General features: G+C 40.6%; 2 protein-coding genes across 2 annotated transcripts; both read right to left on the bottom strand.

Moving 5' to 3' along the window:
- Nucleotides 1-556: 556 nt before the first annotated feature.
- On the bottom strand, nucleotides 557-5,916 carry gpr161b (G protein-coupled receptor 161b). Its single transcript, XM_085374760.1, has 5 exons — nucleotides 5,573-5,916; nucleotides 3,275-3,996; nucleotides 3,028-3,135; nucleotides 1,004-1,129; nucleotides 557-828 (listed from the first exon to the last, which is right to left on the bottom strand). Exons 1-5 carry the CDS (start codon nucleotides 5,914-5,916, stop codon nucleotides 557-559), a joined length of 1,572 nt encoding a protein of 523 aa, XP_085230886.1.
- Nucleotides 5,917-8,353: 2,437 nt separating this feature from the next.
- On the bottom strand, nucleotides 8,354-14,255 carry otc (ornithine transcarbamylase). Its single transcript, XM_085374017.1, has 10 exons — nucleotides 14,144-14,255; nucleotides 13,921-14,059; nucleotides 13,749-13,830; nucleotides 12,040-12,127; nucleotides 11,694-11,847; nucleotides 11,493-11,615; nucleotides 11,272-11,325; nucleotides 11,030-11,179; nucleotides 8,915-9,052; nucleotides 8,354-8,803 (listed from the first exon to the last, which is right to left on the bottom strand). Exons 1-10 carry the CDS (start codon nucleotides 14,224-14,226, stop codon nucleotides 8,744-8,746), a joined length of 1,071 nt encoding a protein of 356 aa, XP_085230143.1. The 5' UTR covers nucleotides 14,227-14,255; the 3' UTR covers nucleotides 8,354-8,743.
- Nucleotides 14,256-17,681: the final 3,426 nt, after the last annotated feature.

Raw genomic sequence — 17,681 nt, forward strand, 5'->3', positions numbered from 1 at the left:
ATCCGTCATCATTTCTGCTACACTGGCAGGGCTAGGGGCCAGGACTCTCCTCTTCGTGTTTTTGGGGATGTTGCTAACTCCGGGTCTGATAACAGGCACCACACCCGCAGTAGATGCGCTCGGTGTGAGGTCTCGCAGCAAGCTATCAAATACGGCGCATTTCTCGGCTTTTAAAAAAAAAACCTCTATGCGTCGCCAGCTGTTTCATCGGATTTGAGGTGTTACCTCCTTTGACAGTATCACAGTATCAGCTTGAAGCACTTGTTGCAGGCTGCTGAGTTTGCATATTTTGCTGTGAAGTACAGCCAGACTTTTGACTGCTTCGCCTTGGGCATTTTTAATCTGTAGCTCTGCTCTAAAAGAACGTACGTACCTGGCCCCGCCTACTATCCTCGGAAACGTAAAATGATTGGCTAGAATCTAAAGTGTATCACAGCTCAGGAAAAAAAAGCACCGAAATAAAGCACTGAAATGTGCGCTGCTTTTCGGTCTGGTTACTACCGTTTACGTCAGAACACCGGTACCCATCCCTAGTCAAGAGTGGGAAAGCTGCTGTTCAGGTGGGTTTCTCCTCTCCATCCTGCTCTTCTTCACCTCTGTCATCCTTAACGATCCCTTCATCAATACTCTCCAGCCTCAGTCTCTGGCCTTCCAGGTATCTGGGCCTCGGTGCGGCCCTCGCTGTGAGGAGTCCTGCTGACAGAGCTGAACTCTCCCCAAACAGGGTGAGCTTAGCATCGCTCTCTATGGCTTTCGCCAAGCAGGAGGCGAACATGTCGAGAGATTTGTGCACCTCTGCGTGGATCTGGACTGAGGATGTGTTTTCAGCTGGGGAAATCAACAGACATCAGTCAAAGCTTTGGTAAACACAAGCTACAGTAAACAATTCTCTTGCCTGGTCCCTTTTCTTTTCTTTTTTTGGTCATTTGTGTATCATGTGAAGTCTAAGGTATTTTCCCTGCTCTCTAATCTTCTGTAGAAGCGGGAAATGAATGACGGATACCTTTGGAATGCTCCACCTGGTCTTCAAAGGTGACTGAGCTCCTCCTTTTCCCGGACGGAGGCCCGTGGTGCTGCGCGAGGGAGGAGCCATCTGTGGAGAAGTTATCCAGCAGCATCACATCTGTGCCTGTGTAGGAAAATAAAGAGGATCATTGCAAGTTAACTGCAAGCAGAACTTAACAGAGATTGCAGGAAAGTTGCAGTAAAAGTCATCTTCATACCATATGGCCACAAATGTACACACAAAGGTGGATCACAAGACATTTGTTTGTGTTGAACATGACACCACTTGCCCTCCCTACAGGATCAGTTAAAAACATGAGCTGGAAAACAAAAAGGCTGCCCAACAAAGAGGTGTATGATGCAGTAAGGTTTGTAAGGCTTTCAAACTTCATCTTTACAGCTTTGTACTCTTTTAATTTTAAACTTAACTGTAGAAAAAAATTGAGAAAAAAAAAAGTGCTGCTTTTCTTTCTAGAAACGCATAAATTCTAAATCAAAGTTAGGCGATGCAGCATGTTTTTGGCATAATTGGACAAAAAGTTCTCAATAAGCCCTCAGTATGTTCTTAAATGAAAAGGTATTTATGTAGCATTTTTTTCTAGAGCGAAAGTATTCTGAAACAAACGACCAGGCGCTGAAGGGATTTCACCCATAGGAACATGCTTTCAATTCTATTTGAAGCCAAACAGCAGTGATTCACTGTGTTTCGGTCTGCTGCAGGAAAGAGCTCTTTTAACAAACTCCACGGTCTGGTAAGTTTCTGTAGGCTGATGACTGTGTGACAATGCTGTATGTTTATGAAGAATCTCAACTGCTCGATTAGCTGTCAAATGCTGCTGGAAAAATGTAAATATTCTTAACTTTCAGAATACCTTCAGTTTTTCTGTCATCTTAAAAACTTAAGCAGATTATGGTGGCCAATCAAACACTTTTGACATTTTGACCAACCTTATAAACAGTGCATTGGTCTTTGATCAGTAGTTGTTGATCAATGGTCATGAGAATTTACATATTAATGATCATGGAACAGACCTCCCAGCCCATTGTCCCTTCAGTGGTGCTAGTTTTCAATCATTATGCAAATGTACTGTTTATAAGATTGGGGTAACCTGCAGTCAGCTGAGACTGAAGAAGTCACTTGGATGAGTGACGAAACCTTTCTCCCACTGAAAAATTCTACGTCCAGATGAACAGAATCAACCTTTTGAGGGATGTTTCATTTTATTCATGAGTCTGTAGGGATAAAATACACGATAATCCTACAATCATCAAACTGCCTCAGTCTCGGGGTTGGGGATCTGTAAAGTCTACATAGAAGAGATAATAATAAGGTACACATGACAAATTGTCATTTTTTTCAGATCCTCATCTGCATCCAGGGTCTACCCAACCTTTTGACCCTTTGGCAGGTGAAATAGGCTCCAGCACCTCTGGACTAATAGACATGCATGATAATATGCAGGGTTTTTTTTTTTTTTACTAAATTTAAATTTTTCATACACTTATAATTTTTCTGCAATGATTATTGAAGTTAGTCAACTCCCTATAAAAACGAATTGAAACAACAGTGTTGTGGATACAAAAGCTCACAACGCAGGCAAAAAAGAAAACAGAGGAGCTGCTGAAAGATCAGGTTCGGAAATGTATGAATTTTAATTAGATGCACTAATATCATGTCCTGTTTGTAAAAATAAATAAATAAATAAAAAATGGACACAATGGTAAGACAGCTTGTGCTACATCTACACGTACATGGGTGTTTTGGTAAATATGGCTTTTCTGTGTATTTGCCTTTCGACCACTGAAAAACTCCTGCCAGGATGAAGTTTTTCCAAAATCTTAGTTTCTGCACTTAAATGTGGACATCAGACTGTGCACCGTTTTTATTAGTACATAGTACATTTCTTCACGCTTAGGGTTATATCGCCACCTGTTGCTTTGGCATGCTCTTGGCAGCACTTGAGGATTGCTTGGAGTTTTTGATATGAAGCAATTATTTCCCCCTTTCCGTGTGCAACTTACATGAGTCCTGAGTGAAACTGAAGCCAGTGTCTCCTGTGCTGCTTCCTGGGGCCAACAGCTGTCCTCCACCCGCGAGCATGGCAGTCAGGTGTGGGGACATCCCCAAGTCTGAAAACACAAATTCTCATGAGATCATCACATCCCGCAGGAATATAAATCTAAACCAGCCTTATGCATTTACTAAAGATAAAACCAGCAACATACACACACATCTGCATGACACAGAGAGCCCCAGCTATAGTCCCACCTGTGATTCTGTTGGAGATGCTGAAGAGGCGGGACGTCCTTTGGCGCGTGGCAAACGACTCTCTGTAGTACCGATCTCCAAAGCACATCCCCAGCAGCTCCTTCCTCACCGTTTTATTCCACAGGCCATAGATGAGTGGGTGGCACACCGCGCTGCAGAAAGACAGCCACGCTACCAGAGTCTCCACCCACTGAGACACGCTGCCCTGACCCCACAAGGCCTCAGTGCCCACCACCCCAACGTATGGCCCCCAGGTCATGAGGAAGGTGCCAATCACCACTAAGATGGTGACTAAAGCCTTGCACTGACTCCCTGCGTACACGAGGCTCCGCCGACTTCCATTAGAGGAAGTCGAGGTGCTCGAGTTCTTACGCCCGTTCCTCTGGGCTCCAGTGGAGTCGTCCTGGGCCACAACAACAGTCCCACAGTGAACTTTGCGGGCTTTCATGCGGGCTACGCGGAAAATGACACCGTAACACGCCAGCATAATGAAGAAGGGTGGGAGGATGCACCAGGTGACCCAGAAGGCCGTGTAGCTCGGCTCTCTGTGCCACGACGCCACGCACGTCCACTTGAAGCAGTCGAACTCAAAGGAGGACCAGCCGAACAGAGGAGGCAGGCAGCCTACCAACGAGTGAAACCACACGTAGGCGATGACGACAACCGCCCGGTTGCCTGTGATCTTCATGGGGTAGATCATCGGGTAGAGCACGGCGTAGTACCTGTTGTGAGGAGACATGAGCACGATGAAGAAATCTGCACAACAGGAACTCAACACCGTCCTCCAGGGAGACTTTTGATCAGACTAGCACACAGGCTGCTGAGATTGGAGTCAGTGATACAAAAGCTAAAAGCTGCACTTTTCTCTCTCCCCGACAATCCTGTGAAATGTTTTCCTAAAAGCTGCAAACAGAAGAGAACAGACGGGCTTGGCAGAAGAACAAAAACAGGCTCTGTAATCTAAAATTCCCAAAGGATGCTGAGGATAATTAGGTGAGCAGTGAGAACAGCAGGAACTGTGCGCTACACAGAAAATTTACAGTAGCTCTCGGTAGCTCTGCGACACCCAACAGAATTAAAACAGTATTCAACTGCAGCGGTTTAAAAGTAGCTCCAGAAAATCTGAAAGGCAGTGCATGTGGATAAGAAGTTATTATAAGTGCTGAAACTTTAGTGTTAATCTCAAAAGTCATTCAATTGTTGATTATTGGTCTGAACATCAGATTAATCATTTCAGGCGTTTTCTAGCATTTAGGAAAACAACAGAACAGCTGGTAACAATTTCCTCGAGTCCCAAAGCTGTCTCCTAATTGCATGGTTTTCTGAACAAATAAGCCACAACCCAAAGAATTTAAATTTGCAATCAAACAAAACATGGATACATAGAGAAAACCTCACAGCCGGGGAATGTTTGATGGACAAATAATGGGGCTGGAAGGACATTTTCTGAGATGGTATCGTATGTTACTGTATATTTTTTGATTACCAAAATTAATTAACAATTCTCCCCTTCTTACAAGCAAAGCAAAATAAACTGAACTTTGTGTCTGAATAACCATTTGAGTTTGTTATTACACAAAGTACTTGCACAAAATATTGGCAAAATACGATCGAGTCTAAAAACTGGAACCAGAAAATGAAAACTAGGAAACCCCAAATATCAAAGATGTTTTTTTGTTGTTGGAATAAATAAAGTGCCTTAAAATATCTATAACTTTTTGTCTATAAATTTTGTGCAATATGTTTACTGGCTTTATTCCATGTATTTGTTTAAGCAGGCATTTAAAGTTCAAGCATTTAAGCCCATGCTCATCACCTGATCAGAGAAATCTACAGGAAAATACCACAAATTAAGTCTGTGGTTAACCTCTCTTATTTACAAGAGTGTGACGTTAGAGGGAAATGCACCAAGAGCATTTTTTAAAACTTTATTCAGCATAACATTCATCTGAGCTTGAAGTGGAAAATTGCTAACCTTCAGTTTCCTATGCTTACTGTAACTTTACTGTCTTGGTTACGTTCAGCTTCAGGACTTAAAGCAACACTAAATTTCATGCTCTAGTCCATTTGATGCCAGAATCTCCCAATATCTGGGATAAATTAATAATATAGCGATGCATTAATCAGCTAAATCTTTCTCAGAAATTAGCAGAGACCAAAAATGGGCTACAGGTTCTCCGCTGGAGGGAACCATATGTCCTAATGTCAGTGTAAGGGCTCACTTTTTAAAAGAATTCAAGTTAAATGCTTAGATTGATTATAGGGCTACAATATAATACAGTATAATCTGGCACTAACCTGTCGATAGCGATAGCTCCAAGGGTAAGCATGCTGGCAGAGCTGATGAGGAGATAGAGCAGGGCGGTGAAGTTGCACCACACCACCCCAAACATCCACTCTCTCTTTGCTGAGCTCACAGCTACAAACGGTAGCACCAGCACGGACAGCAGCAGGTTGGACAGAGTCAGGCTGAACACAAACTTGTTGCTGGGTGTGAGCAGATAAGGCCTGCGATAAAGGGTTGCCACAATCAGAAAGTTCCCGAGGCAGGCGAGCAGCGTGATGGTCACAATGGAGACTGACTCCAGGGCAGCCAGACCCTCGCCATTCCCCACTGTGGTACAGTTCCTGCTCGTGTTCATGGTGAGAAGCTGGGCCACCGGACTGGTGAAGGAATGGTGGGGGACTGCTGAGGAGAAGGCATTATTAGACAAAATAAATTGCCAAACTAAGACAAAGAAAAAAACAAAACAATATCATGAATTACAGCGAAAAACAACCCTTCAACCCTCAATCTACATTCATGCAGCTGGAACTCAACTCATGGATTTTACTATTTTCTGCAGCACAAAAACTAATAGCAAAGACCAGGGACCTGTACTATGAAGCAAGTTTGATAACATACGCAGGATATTGTTATCTGGCTTTAGTTAGCCCAACAACAGGATTCGGGCTTAGGGTAACATGAAGTAGTCAATCCAGGATTTATCAAATCTAAAGCGTTGGAAGCATCTGAGCAATCAAAAACATGCACAGGTCATTTTCAGAGGTTAAACACATAATACAGCTGCTGCAGACAAACTATCAATAGTGTTTAACGCTCTGTGAGAAAAGAATAAACGCAAAAAAACTAATTCAAACTAATCTACAGCCAAGTTCAATCCCCAAACAGATGCCCTGGTTTGACATCAAATATTTATGCTTATAGAGCAAAAACAACAACAACAAGTTGCAGAATTGTTTACAGCCAACAGAGAAAACTAACATTACAGAATAAAGATGCATCTAAGACTAAATATTAATTACAGATGGTCTTTAGAGAAAGATAAAGACCTCAGATCTTCCTACTACCTACTAGCACCCTTTGTGCTAGTAGGTAGTAGATATCACTCTTCTTGGCGTGATATATTCCAGAGAACTAACTGGACAGGACGTGGTTGAGGTCTAATCTTGATCATAACCTCATCTAGAACAGGTTAGGACTGCAGCTCATCCACGGGGATATACCGCAGTAAGAAGTGAACTGCCTTCACAGTCGAGGCTAAACTCTGGAGTTACCTGGATTTGCCCAAATTTTGCTCCATGGTACAAATTTTACATATTTATAAAATATGTATGCTACATATGAATACTAAATAGTGACGGCTTTAAGTAAAGTGGTACACACACGTTTCACATTAAGGTTCAAAGTACAAAAGTAAATGTTTACAGGTGAAAAAGAATGTCAGAAATAAAACTAACAAACACTGGTTACTGTACCACCTCCCACCATACGTGTTTATGTACTAGCAATATAACTCTACTAATGTATAACAATAACTCCAGCAACAATTTACTGCAGTTTTAAAAAACTATAGAGGATTTGAACACTAGATTTCACCACGTTAAAAGACTGTTTACAGCCAGGGTAAACTTTTCACTATTAAACAGTCTTCGGTCACAGTTAAAGCCTTTCACTAGTGGAAAGCATTATCTTTGCACATTATTTCGCATCGGAAAAGCGTAATTGTTGTTAAAGCTCACAATTTTGTTTCCCTGTTAGTGTTAACCTTTTGATTTAGCGTGAATATGGAAGTAAAAAAAATACAAAATAAAACTGCATCTTGCACATGTGAAGAAGGTGCAGCACGGTGAGTTAGCGGTAACGCTAACATTAGCTAAAACTACCGTTAGTTAGCCAAAACTTTCCCCCATTGTCCCCCCTGAAACTCGGCTCTTTTTTTTTTTGACCTGCTTAGGCTCAGCGCTGCGGCTCCACATTTTCACTCTCGACGGGGATAAAACGTCCATCTTACTCCTCTGTTTCCACACCACAGCCCCAGAAGAGAGAGCCGAGCCAGGGAAATCCCTGAAAGCCAGTCGACATTGTTCACTTTGGTAATGTCTCTCTCCTCCGCCGACTCACAAACGGCCAGCTGCGGCTGCAATGGCGTCCTCCTCCCCATCCACCTCCCACCTCAGCTTCGACTCCCTCCCCGAGCAGTCTCCTTCCGTACGTGGGTGGTCGCTTAAGAGCATTGTCTTGCTTTCATATTGCCATTGAACCAGCTTACGTTATTTAATTTAACCGTGTGGAGTTTGTTGTGATCAAATCCTTATGACAAGTGCAGAACAACGATGAAAGTATAGTGTATTCTTTCGCGGATGCCACACGCACCGTGTGCGTTTATAGTAGTGTTTACAAAGCCATGTGAATGTGTGCGTGAGTGTTTACTTGATGACAGGCCGGCTTGTTTATGAATGAATTACTGAGCTGCATCGTTTTATCCAGCTGGACCACCCACGTAGATCATAGCTTCCCGCACTAAAACGTCACCTCCGCTTATCCAATGAAAAAACTCTGAAGGCTTCACGGCTCCATCCCATAGGGGGCGCACTCAGCCAATAGCACATAACATGTTTAGTTCTGCAAGTGTAGTATATAAAGCGGTGTCATAGTGTGATTTTGTGAGTGCAGGCTTTCAGCTTAAACTTACAGGGTTTTATGATAAAATATTGTGCATTTTTATAGACTTCCCCATTTTCAGAGGCTTAAAAGTAATTGAACAATTGACTGAAGTGGCTTCAAGTGAGGCCCTTGGTCACAAAATACATTTTATTAAACAGTATCTCTGTATCATTGGTGTATTGCAAATTCCAGATATGCACTAAACATTTACAAAATCAGTGGGGGTATTTTATTTATGGATTAACCTCTAGTTCTTCATCGTCACTGAAGTTTTAAGGCAGCTGTGGTGACACATCACACAAGAGTGAAATAAGAACTGTGAGCAATAAGCGAGTCCTGGGAATTCCTGGGTTCTCTGCACTTTGACACACAGACCTACTACACATAAACAGAAGCACACCACAGCCCCACGCTCCCACATGGCAGCTCTATCCTGAAGTTACAATATGACAGCATTGCAAAAGTCTTCTTTGAAGTCATCCCATGCCACAGAAAAGCTTAGTCCCTCTTAATAACTGATGTTAAAACTTCAGCATGGGGATCTGTGGCGTGTAGTCGGTCAGAAGAGAAACAATGAGGCCCTGAAAGACAGAAGACAGTTGTGATGGTCAGTTGAAAGAAAATTAAACTGGAGTTAAAAGGGGATTAAAACAAACTCAAACAGCACATTGTGCGTTAACATTTCAGCCCACCATGATGGTCCATTTTCTATTCTCTGCCTCCGAAAAAACGAGAGAACGGGATGAGTAGAACACCTGATCATCCACCTCCTCCATTTTCCGAGGGAGACAGTGCAGGAAGGTCCAGTCTGACTTGGCCACACTTCCTGTCTGTAACAGAAGGGCATCAAACCACGGGTAAGTGTTATCGTCCATGGAGTGTAAGGATTTTCAGGGATGTGACTTAGACTTTCCTTCCCTTCCTTGAACTTGTTTTCTTAATATGAAAGTATCTAACTGTGTATACTACAGGGAGTGCAGAATTATTAGGCAAATGAGTATTTTGTCCACATCATCCTCTTCATGCATGTTGTCTTACTCCAAGCTGTATAGGCTCGAAAGCCTACTACCAATTAAGCATATTAGGTGATGTGCATCTCTGTAATGAGAAGGGGTGTGGTCTAATGACATCAACACCCTATATCAGGTGTGCATAATTATTAGGCAACGTCCTTTCCTTTGGCAAAATGGGTCAAAAGAAGGACTTGACAGGCTCAGAAAAGTCAAAAATAGTGAGATATCTTGCAGAGGGATGCAGCAGTCTCAAAATTGCAAAGCTTCTGAAGCGTGATCATCGAACAATCAAGCGTTTCATTCAAAATAGTCAACAGGGTCGCAAGAAGCGTGTGGAAAAACCAAGGTGCAAAATAACTGCCCATGAACTGAGAAAAGTCAAGCGTGCAGCTGCCAAGATGCCACCAGTTTGGCCATATTTCAGAGCTGCAACATCACTGGAGTGCCCAAAAGCACAAGGTGTGCAATACTCAGAGACATGGCCAAGGTAAGAAAGGCTGAAAGACGACCACCACTGAACAAGACACACAAGCTGAAACGTCAAGACTGGGCCAAGAAATATCTCAAGACTGGTTTTTCTAAGGTTTTATGGACTGATGAAATGAGAGTGAGTCTTGATGGGCCAGATGGATGGGCCCGTGGCTGGATTGGTAAAGGGCAGAGAGCTCCAGTCCGACTCAGACGCCAGCAAGGTGGAGGTGGAGTACTGGTTTGGGCTGGTATCATCAAAGATGAGCTTGTGGGGCCTTTTCGGGTTGAGAATGGAGTCAAGCTCAACTCCCAGTCCTACTGCCAGTTTCTGGAAGACACCTTCTTCAAGCAGTGGTACAGGAAGAAGTCTGCATCCTTCAAGAAAAACATGATTTTCATGCAGGACAATGCTCCATCACACGCGTCCAAGTACTCCACAGCGTGGCTGGCAAGAAAGGGTATAAAAGAAGAAAAACTAATGACATGGCCTCCTTGTTCACCTGATCTGAACCCCATTGAGAACCTGTGGTCCATCATCAAATGTGAGATTTACAAGGAGGGAAAACAGTACACCTCTCTGAACAGTGTCTGGGAGGCTGTGGTTGCTGCTGCACGCAATGTTGATGGTGAACAGATCAAAACACTGACAGAATCCATGGATGGCAGGCTTTTGCAAAGAAAGGTGGCTATATTGGTCGCTGATTTGTTTTTGTTTTGTTTTTGAATGTCAGAAATGTATATTTGTGAATGTGGAGATGTTATATTGGTTTCACTGGTAAAAATCAATAATTGAAATGGGTATATATTTGTTTTTTGTTAAGTTGCCTAATAATTATGCACATTAATAGTCACCTGCACACACAGATATCCCCCTAAAATAGCTAAAACTAAAAACAAACTAAAAACTACTTCCAAAAACATTCAGCTTTGATATTAATGAGTTTTTGGGTTCATTGAGAACATGGTTGTTGTTCAATAATAAAATTATTCCTCAAAAATACAACTTGCCTAATAATTCTGCACTCCCTGTATACGCAGAAAAACTAAACTAAAACCATTTAAAACCAGTTTCAATAGGTGGTGACATGATGCATAAAAACAAAACTTTCTCAAAAACCATTTTTATACAGTTTTCTTGTCTTTATCTAAAAAAACAACAACAATACTTTTCCGTGATTTGTTATATATTCATGTATCATTAATACACATATACACACCCAAACATATAGCAAATAAATGATTTTTATCTGAAAAATATTAGTGTTTAAAAACAGGTAAAAAGGTGAGAGTAACTACTTGGCTGAAAGTAATGTCCTTCTTTACCTGCATAGAAATCTGGTATCCATGGAAGTCTTTTAGCCTCTTTTTCTTCTCCTCTTCCTGTCCCATACTGACCCAGGTGTCAGTGACCAAGACATTGCTGTCACGGGCAGCCTCCATGGGGTCAGAGGTCAGAATCAACTGAGTACCATGCTGAGACAGAATATAATATTATTTATTAACATTAACCTTGGCAGAATACTTGAAACTAGAAGACATTAATGGCAGGTTTTAGAGGACCTCACCTGTTTGGCGAGCCTGTGTGCCTCTTCAGTAACGCCCTTGTCTGGCTCGTACCCCTGAACACAAAGATATGACTTTATCTTACTGACACAAGAAGTGCGCAGATAAGAAGCTCAAGGCTGACTGCCTGCCTTTAACCTCAAACTACACAAAAACACATAAGATACAAAGACCAGAGTAACAAAGAGATCACATGCATCCAATAGCGCAATAAGAAACCAACCTTCGGTGTAGCAACCTTAAGATGAACTCCGAGTTTGGCTGCAGTCATCATGAAGGAGTGGAGAACATTGTTGCCATCTCCAATCCAGCTCACCGTTAGACCATTAAGGGATCCGTAATGCTCCTGGATTTAAAGAAAACAGGTACTGCATGGTTATCAACTAGTGCATTAAAATTGCAGAATACCACAGGGTAAGAGTACCTGTAAGGTGAGGAAGTCAGCCAGAATCTGGATTGGGTGATACAGATCTGACAGTCCGTTAATGATGGGGATTGAAGCCTCCCTATCTAGCTCCTCCAGCGTCGAGTGCTTGTAAACACGAGCCAAGACAACATCACAGAATCCAGAGAGGACCCTGTTGTGAAAGATCAGACATGCACAAGGACTTTGTGGTTTATATACTGAGCCAGGAGGGAAATCTTGTTGAGAAAAACTGCGTTTCTTCTTCAGCAATTACATACAACAATGAAAATCATGAGGAGACTGCTATAGAAAAGGTTAAAGCCTGCAGCTGCTTTTATTTCCCTGAGATAAACCAACAGCTCACCTGGCTGTATCTGTGCAGCTCTCATTCACTCCCAGGTGGATGTCCTGTGAGGTAAGGAAACAGGGGTGTCCACCCAGCAGAGAAAATCCTGGAGTTACAAGATTAAGGTACTTTTAGTTTCCCTAAAAGTCAACTAGTGCTTTAAAAAGTGTACTTAAAGTAAATGTGCAGGCAGGAATATATAGAGGAGTGCACACTAAGGGGAGTGTGGGGGTGGTGGAGAGGGGAAATGAGGAGTGCTGATCAGTGTTTTGGTGGGGGTTTGTACTGAAAGTCGCCTTTCAGCAGTTCTTTTGTGACTACATTAACAATGACTGCACTGAATGGCATTAGCTGGGCTCCTGCACAAGGATAGTTTTTTAATTTATGTAATTATTGGCTTAATGACCTTCCATGCAGTAAGATACCACTGTTAAAACCATTGTACTTTTAATCCCTATAGGTAAAGCTACATTAGCATGTTTTCATCAGTGAAATAAAGCAAGCATTCATTCATACATGTCATCTATGTAAACAAAGACTGACTTTGGCCTGATGTGACAAGACCATATTACTCACTGTAGGGTGTAACTGTATGGATCTATGCCAATATTAAATCAAGAATGATTCAGTTAATACATATAAATAATAAAAAAGCTGACTAACAAATAAAAAGCTACAAAGCAAATATTGGGATGTATAATTGAAACAGTAATTATGGAAAAACTTCAACTTTCTGCCTCTGAAAAAATAAAACAAATAAAAATTTTGGGTTATTATCAAAAGATTGTGTAACTTATTAATTTCGCATCTTGACATAGTTAACTAAAAACGTCTAAATTGAACGAAATAACTTGAAATTTTTAAATTAAGGTTAAGAAAATTCCAAGTTTCGTTACGGTCGTCATGAAGGTGTGCAGTTATGGATAACAACAATGTTTTTGTGTGTGTTTTGTTGTTGTTTTTCCAATGGGAGAAAGCATCCATTATATGCATAAAGAAACACACAGCAAATTTCAGAATCACTTTCATTGCTCAATTTATACACAATAACAACCTAAATTTGTGACTTACAGAAAAAAATGTTGTTTTTTTCAGTGGTGGAAGCAAGTTTCCATTAATTTAACATAATATTAAATAAAAAAGAATGACTATTAGGAAAAAAAACCCCTGAAATATATGAGTAACCAAACACATGAAAAATATAAAGATACACAAGCAAAACAAAATGAAGACTGAATCTGATTGAGATGCTGTGGCGTGACCGTATAAAGGCGGCTCATGCTCAAAAACCCTCTAATGTGGCAGAATTACAACAATTCTGCAAAGATCAGCGGCTGAAATTCCTCCACGGTGCAGTGAAAGACTCATTGCCAGTTATCGCAAACACCTAATTTAAGTTGTTGCTACTAAAAGTGGCCCAACCAGTTATTAGGTTTTATTGGGCAATAATTTTTCATACAGGGTCATGTAGGTTTGGATTTTTTCCTCTTAACAAACACCTTTATTTAGAAATTGCATTTTGCGTTTACTTGCGTTATCTTTGTCTAATATTTAAATTTGTTTGATGAGCTGAAAATTTTAAATGTGACAAACAAAAAAATAGGAAATCAGAATAGGGGGACAAAAGCCTTTCCACACCACTACATATAGCAATGAAATATCTTGCCTCTGTCAAATCCCATACCCTGAGCCACGTCATGCATATGTTTGCATAGAAAAACTGACACCTGTTTCTGTGGACATTCTTGTTCTGGTGCTCCTCTTCTCAAATATCATTGCAATCGACTTTCCTTGTAGAAGAGGCAAATACTGAAATAGAAATGACTCTTAATTACACATCCAGAGACCACAGAGTACACCAACTATAAGTACTGAAGTTTTGCAATTAAAGTTAAATACCTGTTTTTCGTGCTTGATCCGATGCTTGAGGTCTCCGGAGACCCACAGCAGCTTCTTGATTTCATCTGAGCTGAAATCCTTCAGAGTCAGACAGCTGCGACCTTTTAAATTCACCGAGCCGAGGCAGGCGGCTCCGGCGCTGGAAAAGCAACAAATATATTTTATCTTTTATCACCCGCACCCTACTTTCACAGCTCTTCTTCCACATTCGGATTTATCTTACCCAAACGCTCGTGCTGAACAGCTGTGCAGAGATTGGAAATATCTGGAAAGCGGGCTTTTTGCAGCAGACAGCCTCAGAGGCATGGTGGCTCACGGTAAGTGCAGCGGGAGCGCAATGCTATGTGGATATTTCATCAGAGAGGAACAACTTCTGTATGCCTCCTGTGTTTCAGGTGTCCTGCCAAAAGTAGTTACCCCCGGCAAAAACTGTTTCCCAATCTACGAGAGCGCGCAAAGGAGGAGGAGCCACTTGCCCAGCTTCGTTTCTGTACGCTACTTGTCACTGATCTGCAATCCGCGCAATAAAGCGTAAACCTGGAAAACAAACAACAGACTCGATTCGTGAATGGATTTTAATACTAACTTCGTGACATTGTAATGTGCCGTGCGGAAGACTATTGAAGTAAGTGCTTCCCAGTATCTGCTGGGAATAGTTTGTCCAAACAAAGACGTTGATACTATGGTTTACATTTCTGTAATGCACATTAGCGGTGCTATCACGAAGGAGTTTATTTGCAAAATAAATCAGAGTATAACCAATAACCCCAGTAACTCTGGAGAGGATTTCTTCCTCCCAGCAAAGGTTATAGAGGGGTACAGATTTTATCAGGCTGTGTGGCAGCGTCTGCCAAAATGTGTGTCCTCTCCATCAATAATAAACGTTAGCAGTTTTTCTTTGACAATAAATAATTTAAATAAAAAAAAAAACAACATATAAATATACACGTCTTTGTCAGTAACAGGGCTTTTCAAAAATTTGCAAGTCAGTTTTGGGCAACCTTTCGTAGGCCTATTCGACTCCAACATTGACACATTTTTCCAAAATCTTAGGTCACGTGGGTTTCCTCGTTAATTATTCAAATTAGTTCACGTTGTGAAAACCCGAGTTCCTCTGAGCTAACGAGAAGATAACAATTTATTTTATAACCAACACCACAAGAGGATGGAACCAGACGAGTACAAGAGTTTGGTTGCAAATAAACTAAAAGGCGAGTATCCAGCGCTTTTCACGAAAAAAGAGAAATTTCTTCTCCGAAGAAAAGCTGCTATTTACGACATTGAAGGTAATAACAGCAACTTCGTAGCGTTTATAAACCTCATCAATACATATATTAACACACACACACAATGGCAAAATGTGTAGTCTTAATTAGCTTGACCTTTCTTTGACCTAAACAAAAACAAGAGAAGCCATTTCAAAGCGTTTCTACTGGCCAGGGATGTCATTGGACGTCAATAATTGGGTGGGTACTCAAAAGAAACTCTGTAATTCTACTACAGCTAACTTATTTTAAGATGAACACAGCAATGTTTCTGTATCTCTCAAATTAATTTACTGTTGTGTTTCTTACTGAATTGCTTTTGTTTTTGATTAGGTTTCCCAGTGTGCAGTTTGTCAGGCAAGTGCTGCAACAATTAATTAATGTAACTATGTTTTTCTTTTTAAGGTTTCTCAGCCATTTTAATTGGTTGGGATGGACATTATTGGGAAACCTACTGAAACCAACAGCGGACATCAGTATATTTGTGTTTTTATTGACTATTTCACAAAATGGCCACAAGCACACCCTTTGAGGTCGAAATCAGCCAAGGATGTGACAAACTGTCTCATAAAATTTGTCCACCAGTTCGAAGCACCAAAAAGGATTCTCAGTGACCAAGGCAAAAAATTTGTCAATTCTGTAAGTACTTTAGTCTTTGGCAAAAATATTTGGACACATATTTGATTAACTTTTTGAAAATGGTTCCATTTCTGGTCTTTATAAATCTCTTTTTGAGATATTAGTATGACTGTTGTATATTTAAATTCTTATTGTAATGTGCTTATAGTCAGTGTATATTACTTGCTTTTGCAGCTCAACAGAAGGGTATGCAGATTGTTAAACATTAAAAGAAGCCTCTGCTCGTTCTATCACCCACAAACAATGGCTTGGCGGAGAGAATGAATGGCACCATTCAGAGGTAAATTGGAGTGCATGCAGCTTAATGCATAACATGTTATACTTTTATGGGATTCACTTCAACTAAAACATTAATGCATGACATTTAACTATTAAAAAATTAAAATGATCTTTCATATGAATGTTTTCCATGTGCTTTCATTGTCAGAGGCCTCTGTAAGGTTGTTGGTGACCATCCAGAATTGTGGGTTGAGTATCTGGATGCTGTGATGTTTGGACCTTGGAACTAAAAAGCAAATGACCACCAAATACTCACCATATTACCTGATATTTGGCAGAGAGGCTCATTATCCAGCCGAAATCCCAGAAGAGTACATGGTATGTCTTTCTGTCTGTGACAAACTACATGAAAATCCCACAAAGAACCTGTGTAAGTTTTTGAGGCACAGGCAGATCAGTTTCAATACATGCATGCATAAAAGCACTACACCACTGAATATTTTTATGGATTGTTCCATCCCCCAATAAGTTTTCTTCATGTACAATCAATCCCAAGATAGACTGAAGCTGTACCAGAAACGCATTGTGTCTTAAAACCTTACCAAAGACACTTAATGTTAATTTTCACTTTATTTCTCAGTTCTTTTATCTATGATCTGTGTGTCTTACACAGATTATAGTAATAATAGACATTGCTTTCGCAAGACATTCAAAAGCTGTTGAAACTGGTGAAGGACAGTGTGGTCAAAGCACAGGAAAAAACAAAGGGCAAAATAAAAATGATGACGAGAGATGTTGTCTTCAAAGTTGGTGACAAAGTTTTAAGAGAATTGAAAGTGTTAACTTTAACTTTATTCTTTCATGAGTTATTTGCAAGTTTCTCTTTGTTCACAGCCATTGACATGTCGAAGAGGTTAACACGTGAGGAGTGGATCGAAATTGTGTTGATATCTGGTAGAGATGGCACGATACCACTTTTTTATGTCCGATACCGATATCATAAATTTGGATATCTGCCGATACCGATATGAATCCGATATAGTGTTTTTTAATCAATAAAACTGTTTTTTAAATATCTTGCTGCATTTTGTATAAGTTCATACTCAAGTTTAAAACAACAACTACACTAAAGCTATTCTGTTATACCTGTATGCAAAAAAAAAAAATTCATAGTTCAGCAATACTGATCAATCTAATAAACTTAAACCTACACCATCCTCCCTATTCTGGTATTTTAAAGAGTACTTAGCATAAATATTAAGCAACCTAACTAATAGGGTTCCAACTCCCAGCAACAACAAAAATAAATAAATAAAAAATAGGGAACCACCCCTCACGCTCCACCTCATGATGCTTAATCGACGTAATCAACCTTAATTTGATGCAGTGTGAAAAAAAAAATGCACAGAAATCAATTATTTTTCAAGAAATATTAAATAGATTCAACATCTTTCTTCAACAAAATTGCAGACTGCACAGATGGTACCTTCCCAAAGGAAAAAGTACTATAGCTTACTAGGATATATATATATATATATATATATATAAAAAAAAAAAAAACACCCAGCACGCCCCTGCGGGCGGTTTATCCTTCAAGCTCGGGTCCTCTACCAGAGGCCTGGGAGCTTGAGGGTCCTG

The sequence above is a fragment of the Diplotaxodon limnothrissa genome, linkage group LG16 (assembly GCF_057381915.1).
Source record: "Diplotaxodon limnothrissa isolate DT_005_m linkage group LG16, D_limnothrissa_male_GT1.1, whole genome shotgun sequence".
NCBI lineage: Eukaryota > Metazoa > Chordata > Actinopteri > Cichliformes > Cichlidae > Diplotaxodon > Diplotaxodon limnothrissa.

Bases quoted from the DNA above. Each gene is read 5' to 3' on its own strand.
- gpr161b (XM_085374760.1), bottom strand. From the start codon at position 5,916: ATGAACACGAGCAGGAACTGTACCACAGTGGGGAATGGCGAGGGTCTG. The intron at 3,997-5,572 runs GTTAGTGCCAGA...TCCTCACAACAG, and splicing joins GGAGCTATCGCTATCGACAG to GTACTACGCCGTGCTCTACC. The intron at 3,136-3,274 runs GTGGGACTATAG...TTGTGTTTTCAG, and splicing joins CATCTCCAACAGAATCACAG to ACTTGGGGATGTCCCCACAC.
- otc (XM_085374017.1), bottom strand. From the start codon at position 14,226: ATGCCTCTGAGGCTGTCTGCTGCAAAAAGCCCGCTTTCCAGATATTTC. The intron at 12,128-13,748 runs GTGTCAGTTTTT...TTGTAACTCCAG, and splicing joins AAGAATGTCCACAGAAACAG to GATTTTCTCTGCTGGGTGGA. The intron at 9,053-11,029 runs GTAAAGAAGGAC...CTTCTGTTACAG, and splicing joins GATACCAGATTTCTATGCAG to ACAGGAAGTGTGGCCAAGTC.